Here is a 22,721-nt window from a genome sequence, read left to right on the forward strand (position 1 = left end):
GAAATACTCTGTGGATGGATGGATAACGCATGGTTTCAACACCTTAAAGTGTTCTTAAAATTATATATCTAGCAACACATGCAGTTCTCAAATTTGTCAGCCAAGAAGTAAGAAACCTGAACAATGTAGCAAGCCCTGAAAGCGAAGTCTCACAACTCAAAAGGTTTCAACTTAACTGCCACTGAAAAATCTACACTACGTTATGTTTGGTGTTTGAAAGTACCATTCCATCGTTTTACTCCTACAAGCTAATGAAATATGTTCAGTTTTTCAAAAAAGTTAATCGTAAGTGACATAATATGGGAGCAAATCCTACAACTCTTCTCAAAAGCAATATGTAAACTTAAATTTTCATGATAACATTTACTCTTGTTTTACAACTGTCGCTGAAACAATATAAAAAGAAAACATTTTTTAAGGTACAAGCACCAAGTTCAATCATAAGGCACTACACAATGTATAATGACTACAAATCATATATCACAGAGAGATAAGTCAACCCAAACACAAGCATGCTGACATATTCAGAATAATTGAATACTAAAATATGAGACTTACTTTAAAATTGGGGTATCTGGGTCTTCACATCAGGATATAAACTGATCCCCAAATAGTCTTGAAAACAGAACCGGATGCCCCATTTTTTGAGCTTGTATCATATATATTCATTCCACTCAAGCAATATATTCCTTGCCAACCAAAAACATAAATTGTACTGAAAAAATATCGATGTCATGACAAGCAATGCTTCGTTTATGTAACTATCATTTGGAAAGTAGACATATCATACAAAATTGACACCTCACCCTACACTAGACCTTGCCTATATATGTGTACATTAATCGCAATCTTTAATGGACTGCTTTTGCAATAATTCTACACAGCTTCTGTAAGCCCAGCTACTCTTGCACATAACACAGTCAAATTTATAGAAAAATATATAAAAATAAATTGAAATCAAATACACAAGAAGCAGCTTGATAAGATCATGTCGACTTTTTTTCCCAAGGCAAATGAGCACTTGATCCAATAGATGAACAATGTATTTTGTAAGCGTCACTGGAATTCATCGTCTTCAGGTGACCTGACCTCATCTTTGTATAATATGTTGGTGTGCCAACTATTATCATTGCCAATTGGTTAATCCCCTCAGGTGCTCTAGGCATACTTTGTTACAAAGAGAATCTTCAAACCAACAAAACTTTGGCCAGCTGTTATGTTATTTCTAGCAAAAAAATATTCTCCACCTGCCCAATGTCCATGCTTCTCAATACCTGTCCTGATATGACAACATGACCAAAAAATCCTCTTTCCCAGATGAAGTGACCTTACGTACATAAAGAATAAAATAGAGCCAATCAACTCCTAACCATAAAGATTCAACCTCGAAGCCGAGGACCTGTAGAATTTTGTGTGCTACACAGGTATAGCATCAACCTTTGAACTATCTTCACATCTTAAGACAAGTCCTTCTAAACTAGCAGGAAGAAGAAACTTTCCCCATTGGCATCCAGTAGATACTGGCTCTGGGGGAGGAACAATCATAAGAACATTATCATTTCTTTGAACAACTCCCATGACACTCACGGTACTTCCTTCTTTGATATAACTGCAAAGAATACAATTTATTTACCAAGCATCATATCAGCCATATAATACCAAATCCTGTGACATCCAAAGAAAAAATTTTAAAATAACTAGAGATAGACCCGCCACCTGTGACACCATATCTATATCTATCATAACAACTTACTAATTTTCCTGTACATGATAGGTTCTTATTGTGTTCATTAGCTAGTAACCAATTTAAAATGATAAATAAAGTTCAAAAATTGGAACTATGAAGTTTGTTCTGTGGTCCTACAAGAGTGACTCCAGAAGAATGCTTTTAAAAAATCTCAAACAAATCCTTGACCCAAAAGTTGCCAATATTTTCAATTGATAGAATGTGATGTCCCCAATGTCCCCTCCTTAGGCAAGTCAACTGACTGATGAGGTTGGCCTATTATACGGTTCCCATAAGCCAGCAGATTTGCATAAGAGGCCCATTTAGGAGCTTATGGAAACATATCAAGTGAGCCAACTGGGCTAATGTTGGACAATCTCTTAGATTTTAGGTGGAATCCCTAATTTTTAAAATGGAATGGGAATGACCAAGACGCATCTGGAGACCTCTAGGATCAGCCTGGAGATTTTTAGCACAGGTACTATTTTCTACAAGTACCTAAATTTTAGGAGAAGACTGTCATTTAGCTGTGCTGGACAGGTGTCATCAGACACAACTCAAATTGGAGTCCAGATGAGTTAGCTATGAATAATTTGGAAATAGTTTCATTATTTGCTAGTCTTACTAAAAAAATTAATAATGTGATTATTATTGTCACTTTGTAAGTCCCCTGGGCTCATAATTTCATGTTATAACTTAAAAAGGGGGACATTTTTTGGCAATGCCAAATAAACCCCTTACAAGGTTCAAATTTCCTAGGGAGGAAATAAACTTAATTCAACTTTATTAAGTTCACAATAAGAAGAGGAGAAACCCTAGAAGAGTTCAAACAGGCTCTTGGACAGAAAAGAAGCTAAAAGGCATTTGGGGGATTGAGTATGCATTCGTTCCAAAAAAATTACAACTCAGAATTTGGAACTGGAATTCTGAGCAGGGGTTACAGCCATTTGATTCATTTGAGAACAAAAAATCTCATTAGATAGAAGACCTATGGGTGTGAGAGATCATCTAAGGGCCTGAATTTGCATAAATCAGCTTGGTACTTCAATTTGCATCTGTAAACTAGAAGCAATTCTTCAGATTAGATTTACAGAGGGCCAAATTGTTCACCATATGTTTGTTAAGTCAGAATTTATCAGAATTAGGACACATTTGTCAGCCGTACCACTCCGGGGATCATTATTTTAGACTCAGCTCAGGCATGGGCAAAAAAAATTGGTCAGACTATTGTTTCAGGTGATTGGGGCAGAAAAAAGATAGTTTCCAGATCTGTACGGCTTCTCAGCAATTAGCAGGCAGTTTGGCATCGGATGTTCCAGAGGTATAACACATCAGTCATTATATCATCAGAACTGGGCATTTCTTTGCATCACCACCAGTTATATCCATAGAAAATCTGAGCATTTTGCTTGATACCAGCACCTGGGCGTCAGAGAATTAGAAGTTGCTGAAAACAACAATATTTACTTGTGTGAAAATCAAATCATTTGCCTGGTAAACTCCTCAGCAAGCTTTGCTCATAATTTTGCATTAAGTTGTTTGTGTTAGCCATTTTCGGATTTTTGGTGTTTGGTCATTTCATTGCAATCATCCATTTTGAAAAAAAAAATCCACAAGCTTCAACAATGCCAAAAAATGCAAAAAAAAAAAAAAATCAGAATCTTTGCAAAAATCCGACTTAGCAAAACAATATCCAAGGGAGTACACTACAGGGGTATTAGAGGACAGACATTCCTGCCATCCAGTGAACAGCATTCAGACTACTGATGAGTGATCAGCACATTCTGAATTACATCAAGAGAGGAAACCACAGGACAGACTTTAGAGTCAGTCATACTCTGACAACATGGCTAAGAAGGAGATGGAAAAGGCTAGTTCCCTTAGCCCTCACTCTAGAATAAATAAGAATTTTGATATCATGATAGATATGATGTCTCAGTTATTGGGACGTATGGCTAAGCAAAATCAGTCACGAGACGAGCAGCCTCAGCATATCACCTATACAAGAGAGACTACCAAAGCCACAGGGTGACCATACTACAACCTTCAATTCAGTTACAAGACCTCTATAGCCAGTTTTCATTCCACAGGGTCAAGGATTTGACCACCTGAAAAGGATTGTCTATAGCTAGTAACTAAAGCTAGAAAAAGATTGTCTAAAAGTTTTAAGTTTTTTACTCATTCCATATTCCTGACAGACTTAGCTATAATTTACACTTTGCGTATATGATGGACTTGTCATTTATGTTCCTTGTTTATCTATGTGATGACAAATTAGCTTCTATTTGATGATGTTATAGTGTCTTCAAGTTTTATTCAATAAAGGGTGCATGAAACAAGTTTTAAATTGTTAAAAATATCTAAATTTCATGGGTTTCTTCATTTTGCCAATTCGTAGCCGAGTTACAAGTAGAGTTGGCCTTGCTGAGTCTGAGTTTGGGAAATATGGTTACCAGTGATGGTGACAAACACCTCTCAGAGGAGATTGATAATTCTATTTGTTAAAGGACTTGTGGATCCTTCACATAGTTAGGTAAGAGCATTTAACCCACCCACATTAGAATTTTTCATGGAGAGGTCTAGGAGTATGAAGCATACTGATTTGAGGAATGAGTCCTCTTACAAGCACTTTTCAAGCAATAAGTACAGGAAACCATTTCATAAAACTGTAGAACAACAAAAGAAACCATTTCAGAAGCCCAATGATGAGTCCCTAAATGACCCATGGTACAAGAATTTAAGTTTTAAATGTGAAGAAACATGGGACCCTAAGCATAGGTGAACTTGTAAAAGGAAGGCTAACAAGATGGAGTACCTTTCAGGAGATAATACTAGTTCTGAAATTTTAGACCAGCAAACTGAGAGGTGCATCAGAAGGATCAATTGCAAGAAGAGGAAAAACCTATGGCATGCCTTTCTAGCATTTAGAAAGAGAGATCATGCAGGATGAGAGGGGTCTTAACAGGGTGGCGAGTGATCATCTCACTTGACACGGGTGCTACACATAATTTCATTGATGAAGGACTCATAGCTACATGTGAAATTCAAACAGAGGAGCTCTCGCGATCCAGAGTGAGAATGGCAAATGGATTTATTGTCACATGTACTGCGAGGACTCTCAACCTTCCCTTGACGTTGAATGCTTATGAGTTTTAGGCATATTACTACATTGTTAGTTTGGGTGAGATGGATGACTTGGCTTCCTATATGATTGAGGAGCTCTACCTTAATGTGTGCACTATGGAGATTAGGTTTGAGGTTGATGGGAGGAAGCGGGCATTTGAGAGGTATGACGGATGGGTGCATTCATATTGCATCTTTGAGGATGGAGAGGTTGATTAGACATGAGCAAGTAGTGGGCAGTAGAGTGTATGTTGATGCCTACAGCAGTTGAGAAGCAGAAGCAAGATTATCCTCCATAGATTCAGAGGATATTGACTAACCATAGTAAGGTGTTTAGCTACCAGACAAGAATATTGGGCACATTTTGCAAAGTCCAAGATTGAGGTTGCTTGAGTACAGGCAAATCTTAGCAAGGACAGACTGTAATGTGCCCGACTTAGGCAGGTCAATTGACAGATGAGGTTGGCATATCATACAGTTCGTGTAGGCCAGCAGATTTGCATAGGAGACCCATTTGGAGCTTGTGGAGACATCAAAGATTTGTAAGCCAGTTTGGTTAGTCTGGGACAGTCTCCTAGATTTTATGAGGAATCCCTGCTTTAGGGATGGACCAAGACTGACCAAGACACATCAGGAGACCCCGGGATCAGCTTGGAGACTTTTGGCGTGGTTTCTAGTTTTAGGAAAGTTCCTAAATTTTAGGAGAAGACTATCAATTAGTTAGCAGTGATCAGAAAGCATCCATGGACAAGTGTTGTCAGACAAAACTTAGATTGGAGTCCAAATGAGCGACCTATGAATAATTTGGAAATAATTTAATTATTGTCTAAGTCTTAATAAAATAATAATAAAAGTGATTGTTATAACTGGTTTATAATATAACAATAAGTCATAATAATATAATGGCTTGACCCAATCCCTTATGCTTGTGATTTAATGTTATAACTTAAAAGAGGGACGTTTTTGGCAATGATAATTAAAACCCTTGTGAGGTTCAAATTTCCTAGGGAGGAAATAGATTAAATAAAACTTAAATAAGCTGGCAACAAAAAAAGAAGAGACCCTGGAAGAGTTTGACTGGGTTCTTGAAGGGGAAAAGAATCTAAAAGACAATTAGGGGATTGAGTATTCATTCAATTCCAGCATTATTTTTAATTGAGGTTTTGGAAAATGGAGATCTGAGCAGGCGTTACATCCATGTGAATCATCTGAGAAAAAAAACTCTCAGGGGATAGGAGACCTGCAGGAGTGAGATATCGTCTAAGGGTCTGAATTTGCATAAATCAGCTTGGTACTTCAATTTGCATCAGGAAACTAGAAGCAATTCTTCAGATCAGATTTGCGAAGAGCCAAATTGTTCACCTAATTTACAGATCTATATTTGTGAAGTCAAAATTTATCAGAATTAGGGCACATTTGTCAGCTGTACCACTCCTGGAATCATTATTTTAGACCCAGCTCACGCATGGCCAAAGGAAATTGAAAATCAAACTACTATTTCAGGTGATTGAGGAAGAAAAAGGACAGTTTCCAGGTCTCTATGGATCCTTAGCAATTTGCAGGCAGTTTGGCATCAGAAATTCTAGCTCCAGCCATACAACACATCATAGTCATTATATCATCTGGGTGTTTCTTGGCATCAGCAGCAGTTATATCTGGAGAAAATCAGAGCATTTTGCTTGATACCAGCACTTGGGCGTTGAAGAATTAGAAGCCACTGAAAATAACAATATCTCCTTCGCATGAAAATCGAATTATTTAATTGACACGAATTCATCAGCAATTTGAAAAAATTAATAAAATCAAATTTGTTCATAGTTTTGCATTAAGTCATCTGTGTTGGCCATTTTCAGATTTCAGAGTTTGGTCATTTCATAGCAATCATTAATTTTGCAAAAAAAAAAGAAAATTCTAAGTACATAAAAACCTCTGCAAAAATCAGACTCACCAAAATCACATCCAGGGAGTACACTACATAGAAGATGTTCAACTGTGGCTATTCCGATTATCTCATCAATGGACTAAATAATTGGCAACAAGCACCAATATATTTCGTGCAAACAGAGACATGTAAGAGATTAACTATAACACATGAGCTAGATGAATTGAATGCTAGCTATATAATATTAGTTTGCTGAAGTATCTTTATTTATGACGATACTGAAATAGCTCCTCTACAAAAAAGGTTTAATGAAAAATACACTAAAACAAGTTCAAACCAAAGAACCACCAAAATCTTCTACAAGAAGAGAAGAGCTTCTAATTGAATTACCAATTATGTGCATTCAGATTGTCCCATCAAATAGATAAAATTAATGCCTAAAAAACAATGAAATAAACTGTTAATTATGTCAGCACAGATAGACCAGAGATTGTGTATTCAAGACAAATGTCCTTACCCTTCTTTCAAACGCATTACTCGATCATCACTCGAGAGATTTCTTTCACCAAGCCACCGTATGAAGTTTGAGGGAAGATCTCTGTTATTTTTGTTAATTTCAATGGCAGTACTTTCATCCACATAAGGCGTAACTTTTGCGCCATAGCCAGCTTTCACCAATGCTCTCAAGCCAGACTGGAAGTCTGAAATGTAGAAATCCACTACATGCCTCTGCCACAAGTAAGATGCGATTCAATATAATAGCCAAGATATGGGAATTTTCAAGCATGATTTGTTTTACTTCTAATTTTATTATGATCAACTAGGGAACATTCCTTGGAATAGAAATATAGGACTGTCAACAGCCAGAAACAGATGCAACTACCGACATTAATCAAAATGGAAGGAATCTTTCTGACGTCATTTAACATTAACATGCTGAAAAAATGATGATTTTACATATAAATGATGTTACATGTCAGTATATATAGAAACAACAGCTATGTGATGACAGAGACTGACATAAGCTGTCAACAGGAAAATAAAATACATAGCAAGATACATTACATATTTTACTGCTTTAGCTATGTACTTGATCGATCATATTGCGCATCTTTTGTTCTCAGATTCAGTTGTAAATTTCCAGCTTCACTGAGATTTATTTTGGTCCTTCCTTACCTCTTTCCCTTTGAAATCGCTAATTATCACACCAAGTAATCTACTGTCATAAACAAAGACAAAGAAAAACAAAATTGGAAGAGATGCTTTGCTGATAAATCGGCATATATATTACAGCCTCTGTTGAAATTACCGTTGTCGTTACACCAAAAGCTCCAGCTGTCAATAAACATCACAACAGCCAGAGACAAGGATCCACGGGAGATGGCTACGCACATGTCACAAATCCATCAGTCTATGCTAAACAGTACATTCACCTAGAGGGGACAGAGGCACCAACCTCCTGACAATCCCCCCTCAGCATGACCCAAGGGATTTGAACCCGTAACCCAGCGCTCTGATAGCACTTGTTGGAATCACCGTTGTCGTTACACCAAAAACTCGAGCTGTCAATAAACGTCACAACAGCCAGAGACAACTAGAGGGGACGGAGGCACCAACCTCCCAACAGCCTCAACATGTGTGTGTGGGTGTGGGTGGCTGGGTGTGTAGAAAAGTGTTTAACACAGATGCAAATTGCATCTTTTCTACTGTCAATTGCTTTGGAAGTCATTTGAATAATCCCATTCACAAGATTAGGCAGCAGATATTATATTTGCTGGCAGATAAATTAGTATAGCAAGAGAGAATAACCCTTAGGATCCATGAATTAAAAGGAATGAGCTCAAGTGGTAAATCAGTGGTGCTTAATAAACAATGTCCAATTTCAAATACCCAGGAGACATATTATGTGCTAATATGTACACATGCCATGTGATCAACTGACTCACTCCAACAGATGAGATATGGTGCAAATTTTAAGTGAATTTGACAAAGATATACCCCTTGGTAGTTGGTAGGAACACATCCTCCTCAATCCTGAGATGTTTCTAAAACAGGGAAACACTAAAGCAACCAGTAATCAACACTCAAGTAGTCAATTTCATACAATTGTCATTTTCAGACATCCAGAAACATTTCCACCATACAATGTTTCCGTAAGGGTAGTTGTTTATTTAGATGCCTGGAATGTCTCCACAAGATGCCAGAAACATTCACGATTATTTTGGTGACCATATAACAGAAGATGTTTTCTGATACCAAAAACTTTGTACGATCAGCCAAAAGCATTTTGGGTGTCCAAAAATTTCCTGACCAGAAAATAAAAATAAAGAATACAACATAAAAAGATGCAAAAAAGATGCCATTAAATCCTAAAAAGCAAACAAGATGTTTTCTAGACCAACAAGCCTCCTCAATTTAGTGTGCCACACTTCATTCTTTCAGTTTGCTCTGTGCAGCAAGTAACACATCTTATTTTTGTAGGTCTTGTTCTCTACAGAGGTTGAAGATGACCATTTCCCCTAACATCAGAAGCTTAAGATTCTGGTTGATCTGTACAGAAAATGTTAAAGGTATCTTTGAAGACTGCCAACAAACATTGGGGTCCCAGTGATAATAGAAGCCAAAATGAATGAAGCAGCACCAAGTGCAATATATAGCACTCAGAATCATATTCAATATTAAACGCAACTCTTACTCATTACTAAAGGAGCTGATATCTACAGGCAATGAAACCAGAAAGATAGGGATAATTTTAACGGGGTCCAGAATAAAGCAAATGATGCAAAGGCTCTTCAAAGTGTCTCTTACAGTGATAAACATTGAAAAGGTTTGTGTGAGAAAACAAAGGAGCCATGATGCAATTGAGCAATATGTTTCACATACAAAAATGATCTTAAAAAAGAAGCCACAAACTTGGCAGATTCCTTTATACATGTGGTGCCCTGATTAATGTAACATTTTTCCTCGATTGGCATGACATAGCACATATGACAAGTGGACCACCAAGGGATGCAAGAGTTTTTCTGTGACCGCTGCACTGCTCTATTAGTCAAGGACATAAAAACGTGGGAAAAATATTCAAATATGCTCATTCTGACTAGGGAACTTGTGATGTCTCAATCAAATCAGATCAATGCCTCAAGCAGTAAGTAGTCCATGGATTGGCCTCACTACGTCTCATTCAGGCACATATTTTCTTAAGAGCAATTGACTGTGGTAAGCACAAGAATTAAGATCCAATCAATTGCAAATGTAATCACAGAAGCAGTGAAACAAGTTAGTACCTCGCATATGTTGCCAGAAATCATCTGCAATGTCCTTGCATGGAAAAATGACTGGTTATTGAAGTGATTGGCATATATTTTGTTCTCCGGGCATTTTGCATGATGGGAATTTTACCCAGTAAGGAGAAGGAACAATGAAATTAAATGAATTGAAGAATATGTGATATGGTAAAACATGTCAAACGCTTAGAAGTTTAGAACTAACCACAACCAAGTATACATGCGTTATTTTTTGATTTCTCAAAATTCACAACTGCAAATTTTGATGGTTATGGAAACCAGACTTTCCATTTTGTATAACACTATATGCATGATGTGAAGAGCGTCAAGTACAATGGTGATTTGATACAGTTGGGAGAATCACGGAGATAATGAAACTAAAGCATCATTCTATCTACATAGCATTGTCATGGTGTGACAAGAGTTAAATTGAATTTAATTACCCAACTTTACAATAAGGAAATTTGGAAGAATTCATAAAATTGAAATAATCTAAGAGTTATATTATTATATAAAGAGCAATAACTTTTTAACCAAAAACTGGAATAACTTGCAAGTTATTCTCAGTTGTTTGAAAAAATAGCAAGTTTGGCAAGCCATAATTATTTTCAGTCTTTGCTGCTATGAATGAAACACAGGAACTCCCAGCAGCATTGGACCACTATGCTCAAGTGGGCTAGGCCGTGCGGCTTCAAACTTTGTTGTCCTAACTCCCTCTCTCTTCATGCAGCCCGATCTATCTTCCTCTCCTCGAGTTTCAGATGGTGTGTTGCAGAATGAGAATATCCAAAAGGAGCAGATTTTTAAAGATTGTAAGAATTCTTTAAAGATTAATCCTTTTAAACTGGTTTAGTTAAGGCCTCAAAGGTTGTGCTTGAAGCAATCAAGAAGGGGGAAATTTTAGTCTCTACAAATGTTACTAACTTCCAGGAGATTAGTTTAAAACTTTAAAAGATATGGTGAAAGTATTCTTTCATGTATGGGGGCAGAGACTAGGGATTCTCTAGTGTCCATAGCCTGGATGCTATTCCCTCAGAGATATTCCCCAAACACTGAGGTCCAATCAAACTGATCTATCTTTCACAGAGAGCTGAAGTTTTCTCGAAGCATGAGTCTAAAGCTATAATCTGCAGATTTGTGGGTAGGATCCTAGGTGCAATTAAAGTTACCAAGTGGATGAAGTTCTATAGCACAGATATCAAGATTCCCTCTCTTTACTCTTTCTAAAGGCTTCAATCTTTTTTTCGTACAACTATAGAGCAGGATTGTATTTGGCTTTGTGGAACATCATTTTGTGGGAGATACTATTTTGATCATGTGTACATTGCAGAGTTGCCGGAAACTCCTCTGTCCTTCCTTGGGCGCGCATATCCCCATATCCAATTTGGAAACATATCTGATACTGTCTGGATACACATCAACTATTGTACTCATGCATAGTTACACTGCCCTACGAGACAAGGGGACGGCGAGACAGGGGGCCAGAGGGGCCTTGATTTGGGGACTGCAGGGGGACGGCAGTGGGGGACGAGGGGACGACAGGGGGAGCAGGGGTGTATATACTATACATATGGTACTTAAAATGCTAGTTATGAAAATATGTACTACAATTATACAGTATAACTTGATATATCATATAAAGATGTAAAAAACAATAAACTTAAACAATAAAAAATGAAAATTGAACATTGCATTGAAGTTTTGAATTGGAAAATCATGATTCATGATCAAATGACAAACAAACAATGAACACTGACATTGAACATCAGCAAATATTAGTCTATATATCAGTCTTCAGATCAATAGTATGAGTATCTAGATTCTACTATCTAAAAGTAATCAATGATCATATGAGTCATGACTCATAAGTCATGACATAAAGATGATTACAATAAGTATCATATGCCATGAATCACAATATCAAAATAAGTATATAATATAATAATGCAAACAAGAACAAGAAGTCTCCCCACACCCACAATAAAGGAGACTTCGTCGTGTCCCCCCGCACCCACACAGGAGACGTCTCGTCCTCTCTGACAGAGGTGGCAATCTAAGTAGCGCTGCCCGAAACACCATCTACCCCGTCCCGAGGACGTCCCCGTCTCCAAGACGGCCCAATTTTGTTGGGGGGGGACGCCTCCCCATGTTACACTGTACCCATGTCTTCCTAAAAAAACTATAATTTTCCAACCGTGCCAAATACTATGGGATTTGATTTTTTTAAAGATTTGACATAAATCTTCTTCCCAAATTTATTTTATTTTTAAAATTATTAAAGCAATTTTTTAAAAATTGGTATAAACAATACCTTCACCAAATGAGAAAGACAATTTTTTTTTTTAAATTGTTTCAAAAACCTGTTTTTGGGGTTATCTTCTAATGCAACTCTATTATGTTTACATATTATAAAGTGTTAAATTAACTTATAAATATTTATGTAGCATTTATGTATCAATAATGCTTTTGAAGTAATGAAAATCTCCTATAATGACTTGGAAAACTGTGTTAAATAAATGTGTATGTGTTATTAAACATTTATTAATATCATGTCCAATCGTATCCATATTGGGGGTCTTAAAAAATGGCAGTATCCATATCCAATACCATATTTGTATTTGTATCCATATCCATATCCATGCAACTTTGGCACATTGCATCCTTTTCTCAATCCTGACTAGGTCTCTTTTCCAAAGGTTCCTATTTGGAACCATTTCTATAATTTTCCTCTGGTATGTAGAGATGCAAAGATGATTCAGTTGTTCTCGGGGAAGATTAATGTTTTTTGTCAACACTCAACCAGATCTGGATGGGTTTTTCAGTTGGTGTGCCACAATTTGTGTCCATAGATTTCCATTCCTTGCTTCCCAATCTAACGACATATAGCCCTCCCATGGCTCTTGGATATGGTTTGTGTCTTTTGAGTATTTGTCTTTAAGGTATTTCCATTGCAGTCAGATTGAGCACAGAAGATCAGCGTGCTCTTGTCCTTAAAACTGTTGACGATTGTAAGCTGCGACAGAGATCTTTATCTCTGGTTTTATGAGAGAAAAATTTGCTTGTTATGACCGTTATGGTCATTTTCAGCTGAAAGAGATAATTGCGATCATATTTAAGCTATTATTTTATGTCAAAGGACATGTGTCATACGTCATACGAAAAGGCATGCGTATCGAAATATGAAGCATTGAATATGTGGAAATATGAAGGGTCTTATTTTTGGGACTCAAAGAGACCTTCGTGTGATAGGTGAAGAGTCTTATGCTTCAGCTACATAGGATAACGGATGACATATATTAGCCGGTCAACTTCCTGATACCGTTTCATAGAAACCAATAAAAAATTCTTGATTATAACCTCAAATAAACTCCCGCGATAGAGAATCTTCTGGTCACTGTGGTGGCTTCTCCACCAAGGGACGCCTCTAACTGAATAGATGATACAAAGAGACCCGATATCCTCATGCGTTGAATAGATACATATATCTTCTGTGAATAGTTTCAGTAAAAATTCCACCAACTGAAGAAGTAATCTGGGCATAAGATTAAATGCAAAATGCTTGACAACACTCATGGCAACTCCAGACTAGAATGAGTTAATAGATAATATGAAGAGATAGAGAGATCTAAAGAAATCCACCATAGAGGAAAAATAACACTCTTAAAAGAATGAAAGCACAAATGTCTGAGAGGACTCGAGCACCAAGAAAGAATGAATATATGTTCAACGCACGAACACCTTAATGAAAATATATTATCGCAGAATGAGAGAGCAAGTATCACTCATTATTCCATAGATGATAAAGATGATTAGAAAATAATCAATCACCACTTCAAGGATCGAACAGAGATATCTTTTAAAACATCACAAAGAATGATCGTGCAAAAGCTCCCACTCTGGTTAATGGCCATGAACATGTCCTGCACCCGTACAAAAAAAATGAAGAAGCTACCATAAAAAGAAAAGAATGAAAAGAGAAAACATTCACCATAGATGATATGATCAACAAGGGTTCATTATCCAAACTAATCAAATCCTCCGTTTTAGCCATTCTGAAAATGCATGCGCACTGTAAACCAACAAAATCCTTCTGAATATACGTCAAACTGTTCAGCATAGTATCCTCAGCATTTCAAATAAAATATGTCGCTTCAAAATAAACTCTATTATGCAGTGCCAATACTTGGGTCGATCTGAGGTTGTCCAAAACAGAAATATCCCCGCAATCCTTAACTTCAATATGTTAAAGTGTAGCTTCAGTAGAAGTGAAGTACACATTATCTTAAACATATTAATCTGTCATCATCACACACCACACACACATGTACATTCTTACTGTTATGCAGCTTGTAATAATAATCATATACTCATGTTAACCTTTGTGATGGTGTGCGAATAATAATCATATACTCATGTTAACCTTTGTGATGGTGTGCGAATAATAATCATATACTCATGTTAACCTTTGTGATGGTGTGCGTGTGTGTGTATGTGTGTGTGTATACACACGCACACTTATTGATGTATCGTGCAGTTTTAATTAGTATCGACTGTCTTAACTAATTTTGAATCATGGCACCGTAGAGCCATGACTCAACGTGGCCCAAGGGCCACGTAAGAGTCATGACCCTACAGGGTCACGAGTCTTTTGATATCATATTTATAGATGACCAATCGTGGTGTATAGACATCAATCACATAGGAAATGCTCTTATATTTTCTGTGATCTGATCTTCTATAAACTATTCTTGCATTCAGAACAGAATTAAATTTGGACTTTATATTACAGTTTCAAATACAGAAGAGTATTCTCATAAACATATAAACAGTCATATATCAAGAGTCTGAATTTATTTCAGTCTATTGTATTTCATACTAAAAGGATATTTGTATTTCCCTATCAGAGATCCTCTTAACTTTTACATGGTATCAGAGCCATCCTGATAGAGAAATTCAATTCTTAAAATTTCTGATATAAGATTCTAATATCTTCAAAATTAAAATGGTGAATCATGTGAGGTTAGAAGATAGACTGCAAGGAGCTTTAAACTTCACATCGTGGAAAATTCGAGTTATGATTATTTTACGAGAGATGGAATAGAAGAATACGCAGAGACAAATAAACCGATACCTGAAAATGATCCAGCGAAGACAACATGGAAAAGACACAACAATAAAGCCATGAAGATTATCATAGATTTTGCAAAGGATCATATTCTTCCTTCTATATAAAGTCTTAAGACAACTTTTGAGATGTTTTCCACAATTAAGAATACCTTTGAAATTAATAACACTAGTAGATTGCTAACCTTGAAGCGAGATCTACTATACATCAAAATGAATAATGGAGAATCTATAACGTCTTATTTTTTAGGAATTTCAGAGTTGAAAGATCAACTTGTGACTATTGGAAATCAAGTAGATGACAAAGACGTAAGCATAACATCGCTAGAAAGACTACCACTATCTTGGGAAACTTTTATTCATGGGGTAAGTTCTTGACTTGATCTTCCTAAATTTGAACTACTCAAAAATGAATGCATTCAAGAAGAATCTAGATTAGTTTTTAGAGGAATCAGTTTAAATCAAGAGGGAGACATTCAAGCTCTACAAGTAAATACCAACAATAAAGGAAAGAAAGGTAAATTTAAACGAAATAGAAAGGAATTCAACAAAACATACAAGAAACGAGATTGGTCAAAAGTACAATGCTTCAAATGTGACAAATTTGGTCACACTCATAACTTCTGCCCAGATCGAAAGAAAATTCAAGCAGCTCTACCAAAAATCAAAGATGAAAAAGATGAAAACTTCGCATTCTATCTAGCACTCTCAAGTGAATTAAACTCCAACAAAAATACATGGATTATAAGCAGTGAAGCATCACGTCACATCACAGGCTTTTAGAGATAAATTTGAAAGCTTTGAAGGATACTCCTCTAAAGAAGTAACCATTGGAGACAACTCTACACACCGTGTAAAAAGTATTGGATCATGTTTAATTCAACTAAATTCAAGTATTACTCTTCAACTTAACAATGTGTTGTTTACACCTTGCATAAAAAGAATTTTAATCTCTATCTCCGGTCTTGCTGATCAAGGATATCGAATTACCTTTCAAGAAGATAAAGTACTATCTTGGTCAACGAACTCAAATATCAAGAAAGCTATATCCATTGAATTTAGAGATGGAAGTTTATATAAACTTTGTAACCAGCAAAACTTAGCCCTAAATCATGAAACATCAAGCTCAAATGAAATATGGCATGGAAGACTAGGTCACCTTCATTTTTGTGCCTTATCATCCATAGGGAAAATTGTAACAGGATTACCTAATCTTAAACCTGATCATATAGGCATTTGCAAAGCATGTGCACTAGGTAAAAACACAAAAGGGTCCTTTCCAAAAAGTGAAACACAAATCTAAGTTTGTACTTGAACTAATTCATACTGATCTATGTGGTCCTATTTCTCTACCTTCCCTAAGTGGATGTCTCTACTATGTGATTTTTATAAATGACTTTTCTACGAGAACTTGGATGTACTTTCTTAAACAAAAGGAATCAAATGAAGTGTTATCCAAATTCAAAGAATTCAAAGCCCTAGTAGAAAACCAATTTGGACAAAAAATCAAAACCCTAAGATTAGATAGTGGAGGTGAATACATCTCAGAATTCTTTTAAGACTTGTGTTTCTGTTGGGATTAAGAAGGAGTTTTTATACTATATAATTCTCAACAAAATGGAATCATAGAATGGAGAAACAAAACCATCATTGAATCAAACAAAGCTATGATGCATGATCAACCTCTTTTTGGGCTGACGCTTCTAATACTGTAGTTTATACTCAAAATATATGTCCTCACTCAATATTGGAAAATACAACTCTTGAAGAAGTATTTACAGGGAACAAACCAGACTTAAGCCACCTAAGAATATTTGGATGTCCTTTTTATATCGTAGTTTTGGGACTCTGCGAGTCAAAGCAGGACTCGCCAAGTTTGAGCCAGAGTCCATAAAAAAGAGGCAGATTGCCTCTGGCCTCGGACTCAGCAGAGTCACCATGGACTCACCGAGTCCAAGGACACTCCTGACTCACAAGGTCCCAAGCTATGGACTCTCTCCAGCAGTATGACTAATAAAGTGCAAAAAATAATAAAATAAAGGGTTAAGTGAATTGTTTGTGCTTTGTATAACATCTATTTTACCTAAAAAGGTCTTACATCCTTTGATAATGCTTGTGATAGATAGAAAACATTTAGAGAAGGGTATTGGAGTTTTGAGAGAAATTATCAAACCGGTAGGCTCTCCCATATCGATTGTTGATTGTTTGTGCAACTTTGTAGCTTGCACTTAAGTATTGAGAGGAGTTAAAGGAAGCATTTGGAGGAGGCTTCTACAAACTTACTTGTATTTCCATTGTTTGTGCAAAAATTGAATGATCTTGTCTTTGCAGTTTGTTCACTACAACCTTCGCCTTCTCCATAGACAGATCCAAAGGCACTGATATATCACCGATTGTATTCAAGACTATTGATCCACATGCAGAGTGGAACACAAAGTTCATTGATCTTGTGTTAAGTAATGAAGATGTGGAGTGGGTTGATCATCTAGAATGGGAGGCAGAGGCAGTAGCGATGGTAGTCGAGGAGGCTACAACGCAAGGAGACTGAGTGTAGGACCTTGAGGCTAGGAGTGATCGATCTGAGTCTGATGATGAAGATTATGTGGGGGTGGATGAGGATGAGGATGCCTTTGAGGTTCAGCCTCAAACTCAGGGAGAGAGGATGGCTCTAGAGTCTTCCATGACTTAGGTGTATTCGTAGGAGGGCATAGGCTACTATGAGCCTTAGTCTTCTACACTCTAGCTAATATTTTGATATATGTGTTGAACTTTTGATTCCATGGATTTCATATATTGTAGACATTTGACAATGACACTATGTTTAACTTTATATTATGTTATTCAATTTTTTTCCTTTAGAAGTTCGCTTTTATACTTACGTGATCTATGCAAAATTGTGTATATGTATTAAGTAGCTTCAAATCCTGCTATAACTATGGTTTATATTCATATTCCTAAAGAAAAAAGAACCAAATTAGAACCATCTAGAAAGAAGGGCATATTCATCGAATACAGTCAATCAACCGAAGGTTACAGGGTCTATGTCCCTAGACAAAGAACCATTGAAATCAGTAGAAATGTAAAATTTGAAGAAGACATTGCCTTTATTCTTTCCAAGAACACTGATGAATCATACTCAGAACCTACTACTGAACTAGATGAAAATCCATCATTAGAGAATGAGAGGGAGAATGACACTAATCATATTACACCATCCATTCCAAATTCAGAGAACATTGAAAACCCTAACATTAAAAAGAGACCACTTTGGGCCAGAAAAATGATAGAAGAAAATCATATAGAACCAAATGAGGTAATCAAAGAAAACAATAGAACAAGGAATCATTCATGCTATGTAGCGCTACTCTCTGAACTCATCAAATCAGAACCTACAAATGTTGAAGAAGCATTATCATGCAAGTCCTTGAAAGATGCAATGGTTGAAGAATATCAATCCATATTGAAAAATGATGTGTGGGATGTTGTACCTAGACTCAAAGATAAATTAGTTGTTTCTTCTAAACAGCTATTCAAAATCAAGCACACACCAGGCGGTAGCATTGAAAAATATAAAGCCAGATTTGTGGCTCACGGATTCTCTCAAAAGAAAGGAATAAATTATGAAGAAACATTTGCCTCAGTTGCCCAATACACATCCATTAGGTCCATCATAGCTATTACAACATTCAAAAGATGGAAGGTACATCAAATGGATGTCAAAACAACATTTTTAAATGGTGAAATTGAAGATGTATTGATTGAGCATCTAGAAGGGTTTATTACTCATGACAAAAATTCTCATGTTTCTAAACTAAAGAAAACACTATATGGTTTTAAACAAACACCCAGGGCACGGTATGGAAGAATAGACAACTCTCTCAAAATTAGGGTATTCCAAAAATGAAGTTGATTCTAACATATATTTCAAAAGGATTGAAGATGATATGATTATTCTTGTATTATATGTTGATGATTTACTAATAATAGGTGAAGAATATCTTATAGCTAAATGCAATCAAGAACTAACAACAAAGTTCAACATGAAAGATTTGGAACTTCTTCATTACTTCTTAGGTCTAGAAGTCTGGCAAAAGGAAAACCGCATCTTCTTAAATCAAGGAAAATGCACTATTTATATTATAACGAAGTTTAGAATGATGGATTGTAAACCTGCAACTACTCCTGCGGAAGCTAATCTTCACAAACTAAAGAATGACAGAGTTGAATCTGAATGTATTGATCCTACTTACTATAGGCAAATTATCGGTTCACTAATGTACTTAGTTAACACTTGTCTTGATATTTGTTATGCAACTAATACATGAAGTCAATTCATGATACATCTTACAACAACTAAGCACATCTTACAATACTTAATAGGTTCAGTTGGTTTGGGTCTCAAATATGATCAAGTTGAAATCAATCTTCATGGATATTCAAATTTTGATTAGGCAGGGAGCTCTACTGGTCGTAAGAGTACCTCAGGATGTTTCAATATTCGGTCAACAATGATTTCTTGGTTTAGTAGGAAACAATCATTAATTGCCTTAAATTCCACTAATGTAAAATATATAGCCTCGTCCATGGGAGCCAGAGAAGATGTATGGTTGTGTAAGTTGCTATTTGGATTGTTCTAGAAACCTTTGAAGCCAATTATCATACACTGCGATAATCAAAGTTGTATCAAGCTTTTGGCAAATCCAGTTTTCCACAATCAATCTAAGCATATTGAGAAACCTTATCATTACATTAGGGATATGGTAGATCGAGATGTTATCAAACTAGATTATATAAGTACAAATGAGCAAACAACAAATGTTCTTACCAAACCTCTTGCCAAACTCAAGGAAAACTTGGTATGATCAAATTGTAATTATGTATATTGAACTTAAGCTTCAATTTTATATGTGTTATTATGCTTCTAATTTGATAGTTGCATCAACTATGTAATAAAAGATGATGATCTTTCATAGACATATATATTCAAAAGATAATCATTGTAAGGTGGTGATCTTACAAATGATAGGCCTGTTATCATGACAAATTATGTTATTGTTCAGGATAAGCCGGAAGTCATTGATAACGAATGTATTATGGTCAGACCACAATTTAATTGTTGGTCTGGAATGTCGGAGATCATAATACATGTTATTATAGAGTTCATAACATTGTGGTTATAGTTATTTGACAAGTCACTATTTCAGAGTGTTAGTCAGATAATTTGCTCTTTGGATGGATATCATTAACATTGATATCATGTTAGAGTTCTATAATATCCCGAATGAATATTCTACTATTTTTTCTCACAAACAGATTTCAGCACCGATAGATATTACTCATGCAAACCAAACCAGTAATATAAACCAGCAAATAAATTGATAAATGCTCATTAAAATACCTCCAATGTTATTGCATTATACATCAGCAACACAATAACTAGATATCAAAACCCAGTCATAAATACAACAATGATAGTTAGATTGGAAACATATTAGAAGAACCTGTAAAACCCAGCGTGAACTTTGTTTGGAATCCACTGCAGTGATGAACCGGGGTTACATCCAATCCACCAACAATGGCCTGAAGGTTTGCGTCCTCAAGTTTGAAATGGAAGATTTAAACTCTCCCAATGTTTCTCCAAAAGAAACTCAAGTTTTCCAAAACAAAGCAATAATCCAAAAATAGCTATGAGAGAACGAGACTCTCTCTTTTAAAGCTCAACTATGATTCTTCAACTACCTTCTATCTTTTCATCTTTTTCCTCTGTCACCTTTAACACACTTAATAATATTAATTTGACCAATTTTATAACTGTTTATTAGACTACCTTAAGGCAAAATTAATATTTTATGAATTTGACTTTAGAATTCTTATCCCAAAAATGGGGACATTACAAGTTCATGAGAAATTATTGATATTTCACTTCTCCCTTGCTAAGAGGGAGTGTTAAAGTGTAGCTTCAGTAGAAGTGAAGTGCACATTATCTTAAGTATATGAATCTGTGATCATCACACACACACACACATATTTATTTATATGTACATTCTTACTGTTATGCAGTTTGTTATAATGATCATATACTAATGTTAACCTTTGTGATGTTATGTTATATATATATATACACACTTACTTATTGATGTATCGGGCATATATATATATATATACACACACACACTTACTTATTGATTTATCGAGCAGTTTTAATTAATATCGACTGTCTTAACTAATTTTGAATCATGGCACCGTAGAGCCATGACCCTACGGGGTCATGAGTCTTTTGAAATCATATTTATAGATGACTGATCGTGGTGTATAGACATCAATCACACAGGAAATGCTCTTATATTGTCGCGATCTAATCTTCTATAAAGTATTCTTATGTTCAGAACAGATATAAATTTGGAGTTTATATTACAGTTGCAAATACAGAATACTTTGAGTATTCTCATAAACATATAAACAGTCATATATTTAGAGTCTGAACTTATTTCAGTCTATTGTATTATTTCATACTAAAAGGATATTTGTATTTCCCTATCAGAGATCCTCTTTCACTTTTACACAATATTCACAAATTGCCTAAGCAACCACTTAAGATAGAACTCCTTTATTGCTTCTATTCAACCTGTCTCTGATACCGTGTTAACGTTTTGGCCCAGAAATCTAGAGATAAACAACAATAAAAGAGCATAAACAAAACACATAACACTAAAGAATTTATCTTGGGAAAAACCTTCTAGATTGAAGGGGAAAACCCAGCCACACTAGCAACAATATCTTTTGTTGATCATAAAGTATTCAAGTACAAGGCTTTCCACCTTTTTTTTAATAATATACCAAGCAATCATATAAATAGATTGAAGATTAAAGGTTCTCTTGCATTCGCAAGTGATGATTGGAATTTGGTTCTATCTTATCATTTCAGAAGTACGTGTGTATCTGAGTTCCGTGGTTGAAGGATACTAGGTGTCGGATTATTTTCAATGTACCAATATCTGTAAAGGTGTTATTTAGAGTAAAATGATGCAATAGAATGTGACAGTAAAGAAAAAAAATTGTGCTAGAGTTACCTCACTGTATATGTGGCAACGTTATTTCTCCTACTCATGTTTTCGAAAGCTTCTTCTTTGGGGTAATGTTATTTCTTTCTCTTGTGCATTTGAAAGTCTGATGTTCAAGCATCGTTATTCATTTTGCTCTGGTGTTTGATATCGATTCAAGAGTTATTGTTCTTTGCAATAATTTCTTAACCTTAAGTGTCAAGTGAGTTCAAGTATTGCTAAAAGAGGAACTCCAGTCTGTGCTGAGAGCAAACCATGTTGTCACCGAATGACATTGGAATGTGTAAGGATGCGATCACAATACTGCATCATCATATGGTTCTGATTTTGGCTAGTAACTTCAACTTGAAGATAAGTATTATTGTTTTTTTAATAGAGGCTCGTACAAGAATCTCTTTTGTGTATATACATCTACATGAATGGTGAAAACCTTGAAATACCAACGATTGTAGCAGAGATGACTACAACTGTTGAATATCACTAGAATGAAGATAAGTTCTGAACTGATATAGAATGTTCTT

General features: G+C 35.7%; 1 protein-coding gene across 1 annotated transcript in view; it reads right to left on the minus strand.

The window, feature by feature from the left end:
- Positions 1–686: 686 nt before the first annotated feature.
- The window catches only part of LOC149556858 (protein SHOU4-like), a 41,709-nt gene continuing 19,674 nt past the window's right edge, over positions 687–22,721 (minus strand). The window contains exons 4-5 of the mRNA XM_089831447.1: positions 7,249–7,460; positions 687–1,609 (exon numbers count right to left, since the gene is read on the minus strand). Of these exons, the coding sequence (XP_089687573.1) occupies positions 1,417–1,609; positions 7,249–7,460 (405 nt within the window). The 3' untranslated portion in view covers positions 687–1,416. The remainder of the gene's footprint in view (positions 1,610–7,248; positions 7,461–22,721) is intronic.

This window comes from Cupressus sempervirens, chromosome 5, assembly GCF_028749045.1.
Source record: "Cupressus sempervirens isolate cs-2001-9-10 chromosome 5, ASM2874904v1, whole genome shotgun sequence".
Taxonomy (NCBI): domain Eukaryota; kingdom Viridiplantae; phylum Streptophyta; class Pinopsida; order Cupressales; family Cupressaceae; genus Cupressus; species Cupressus sempervirens.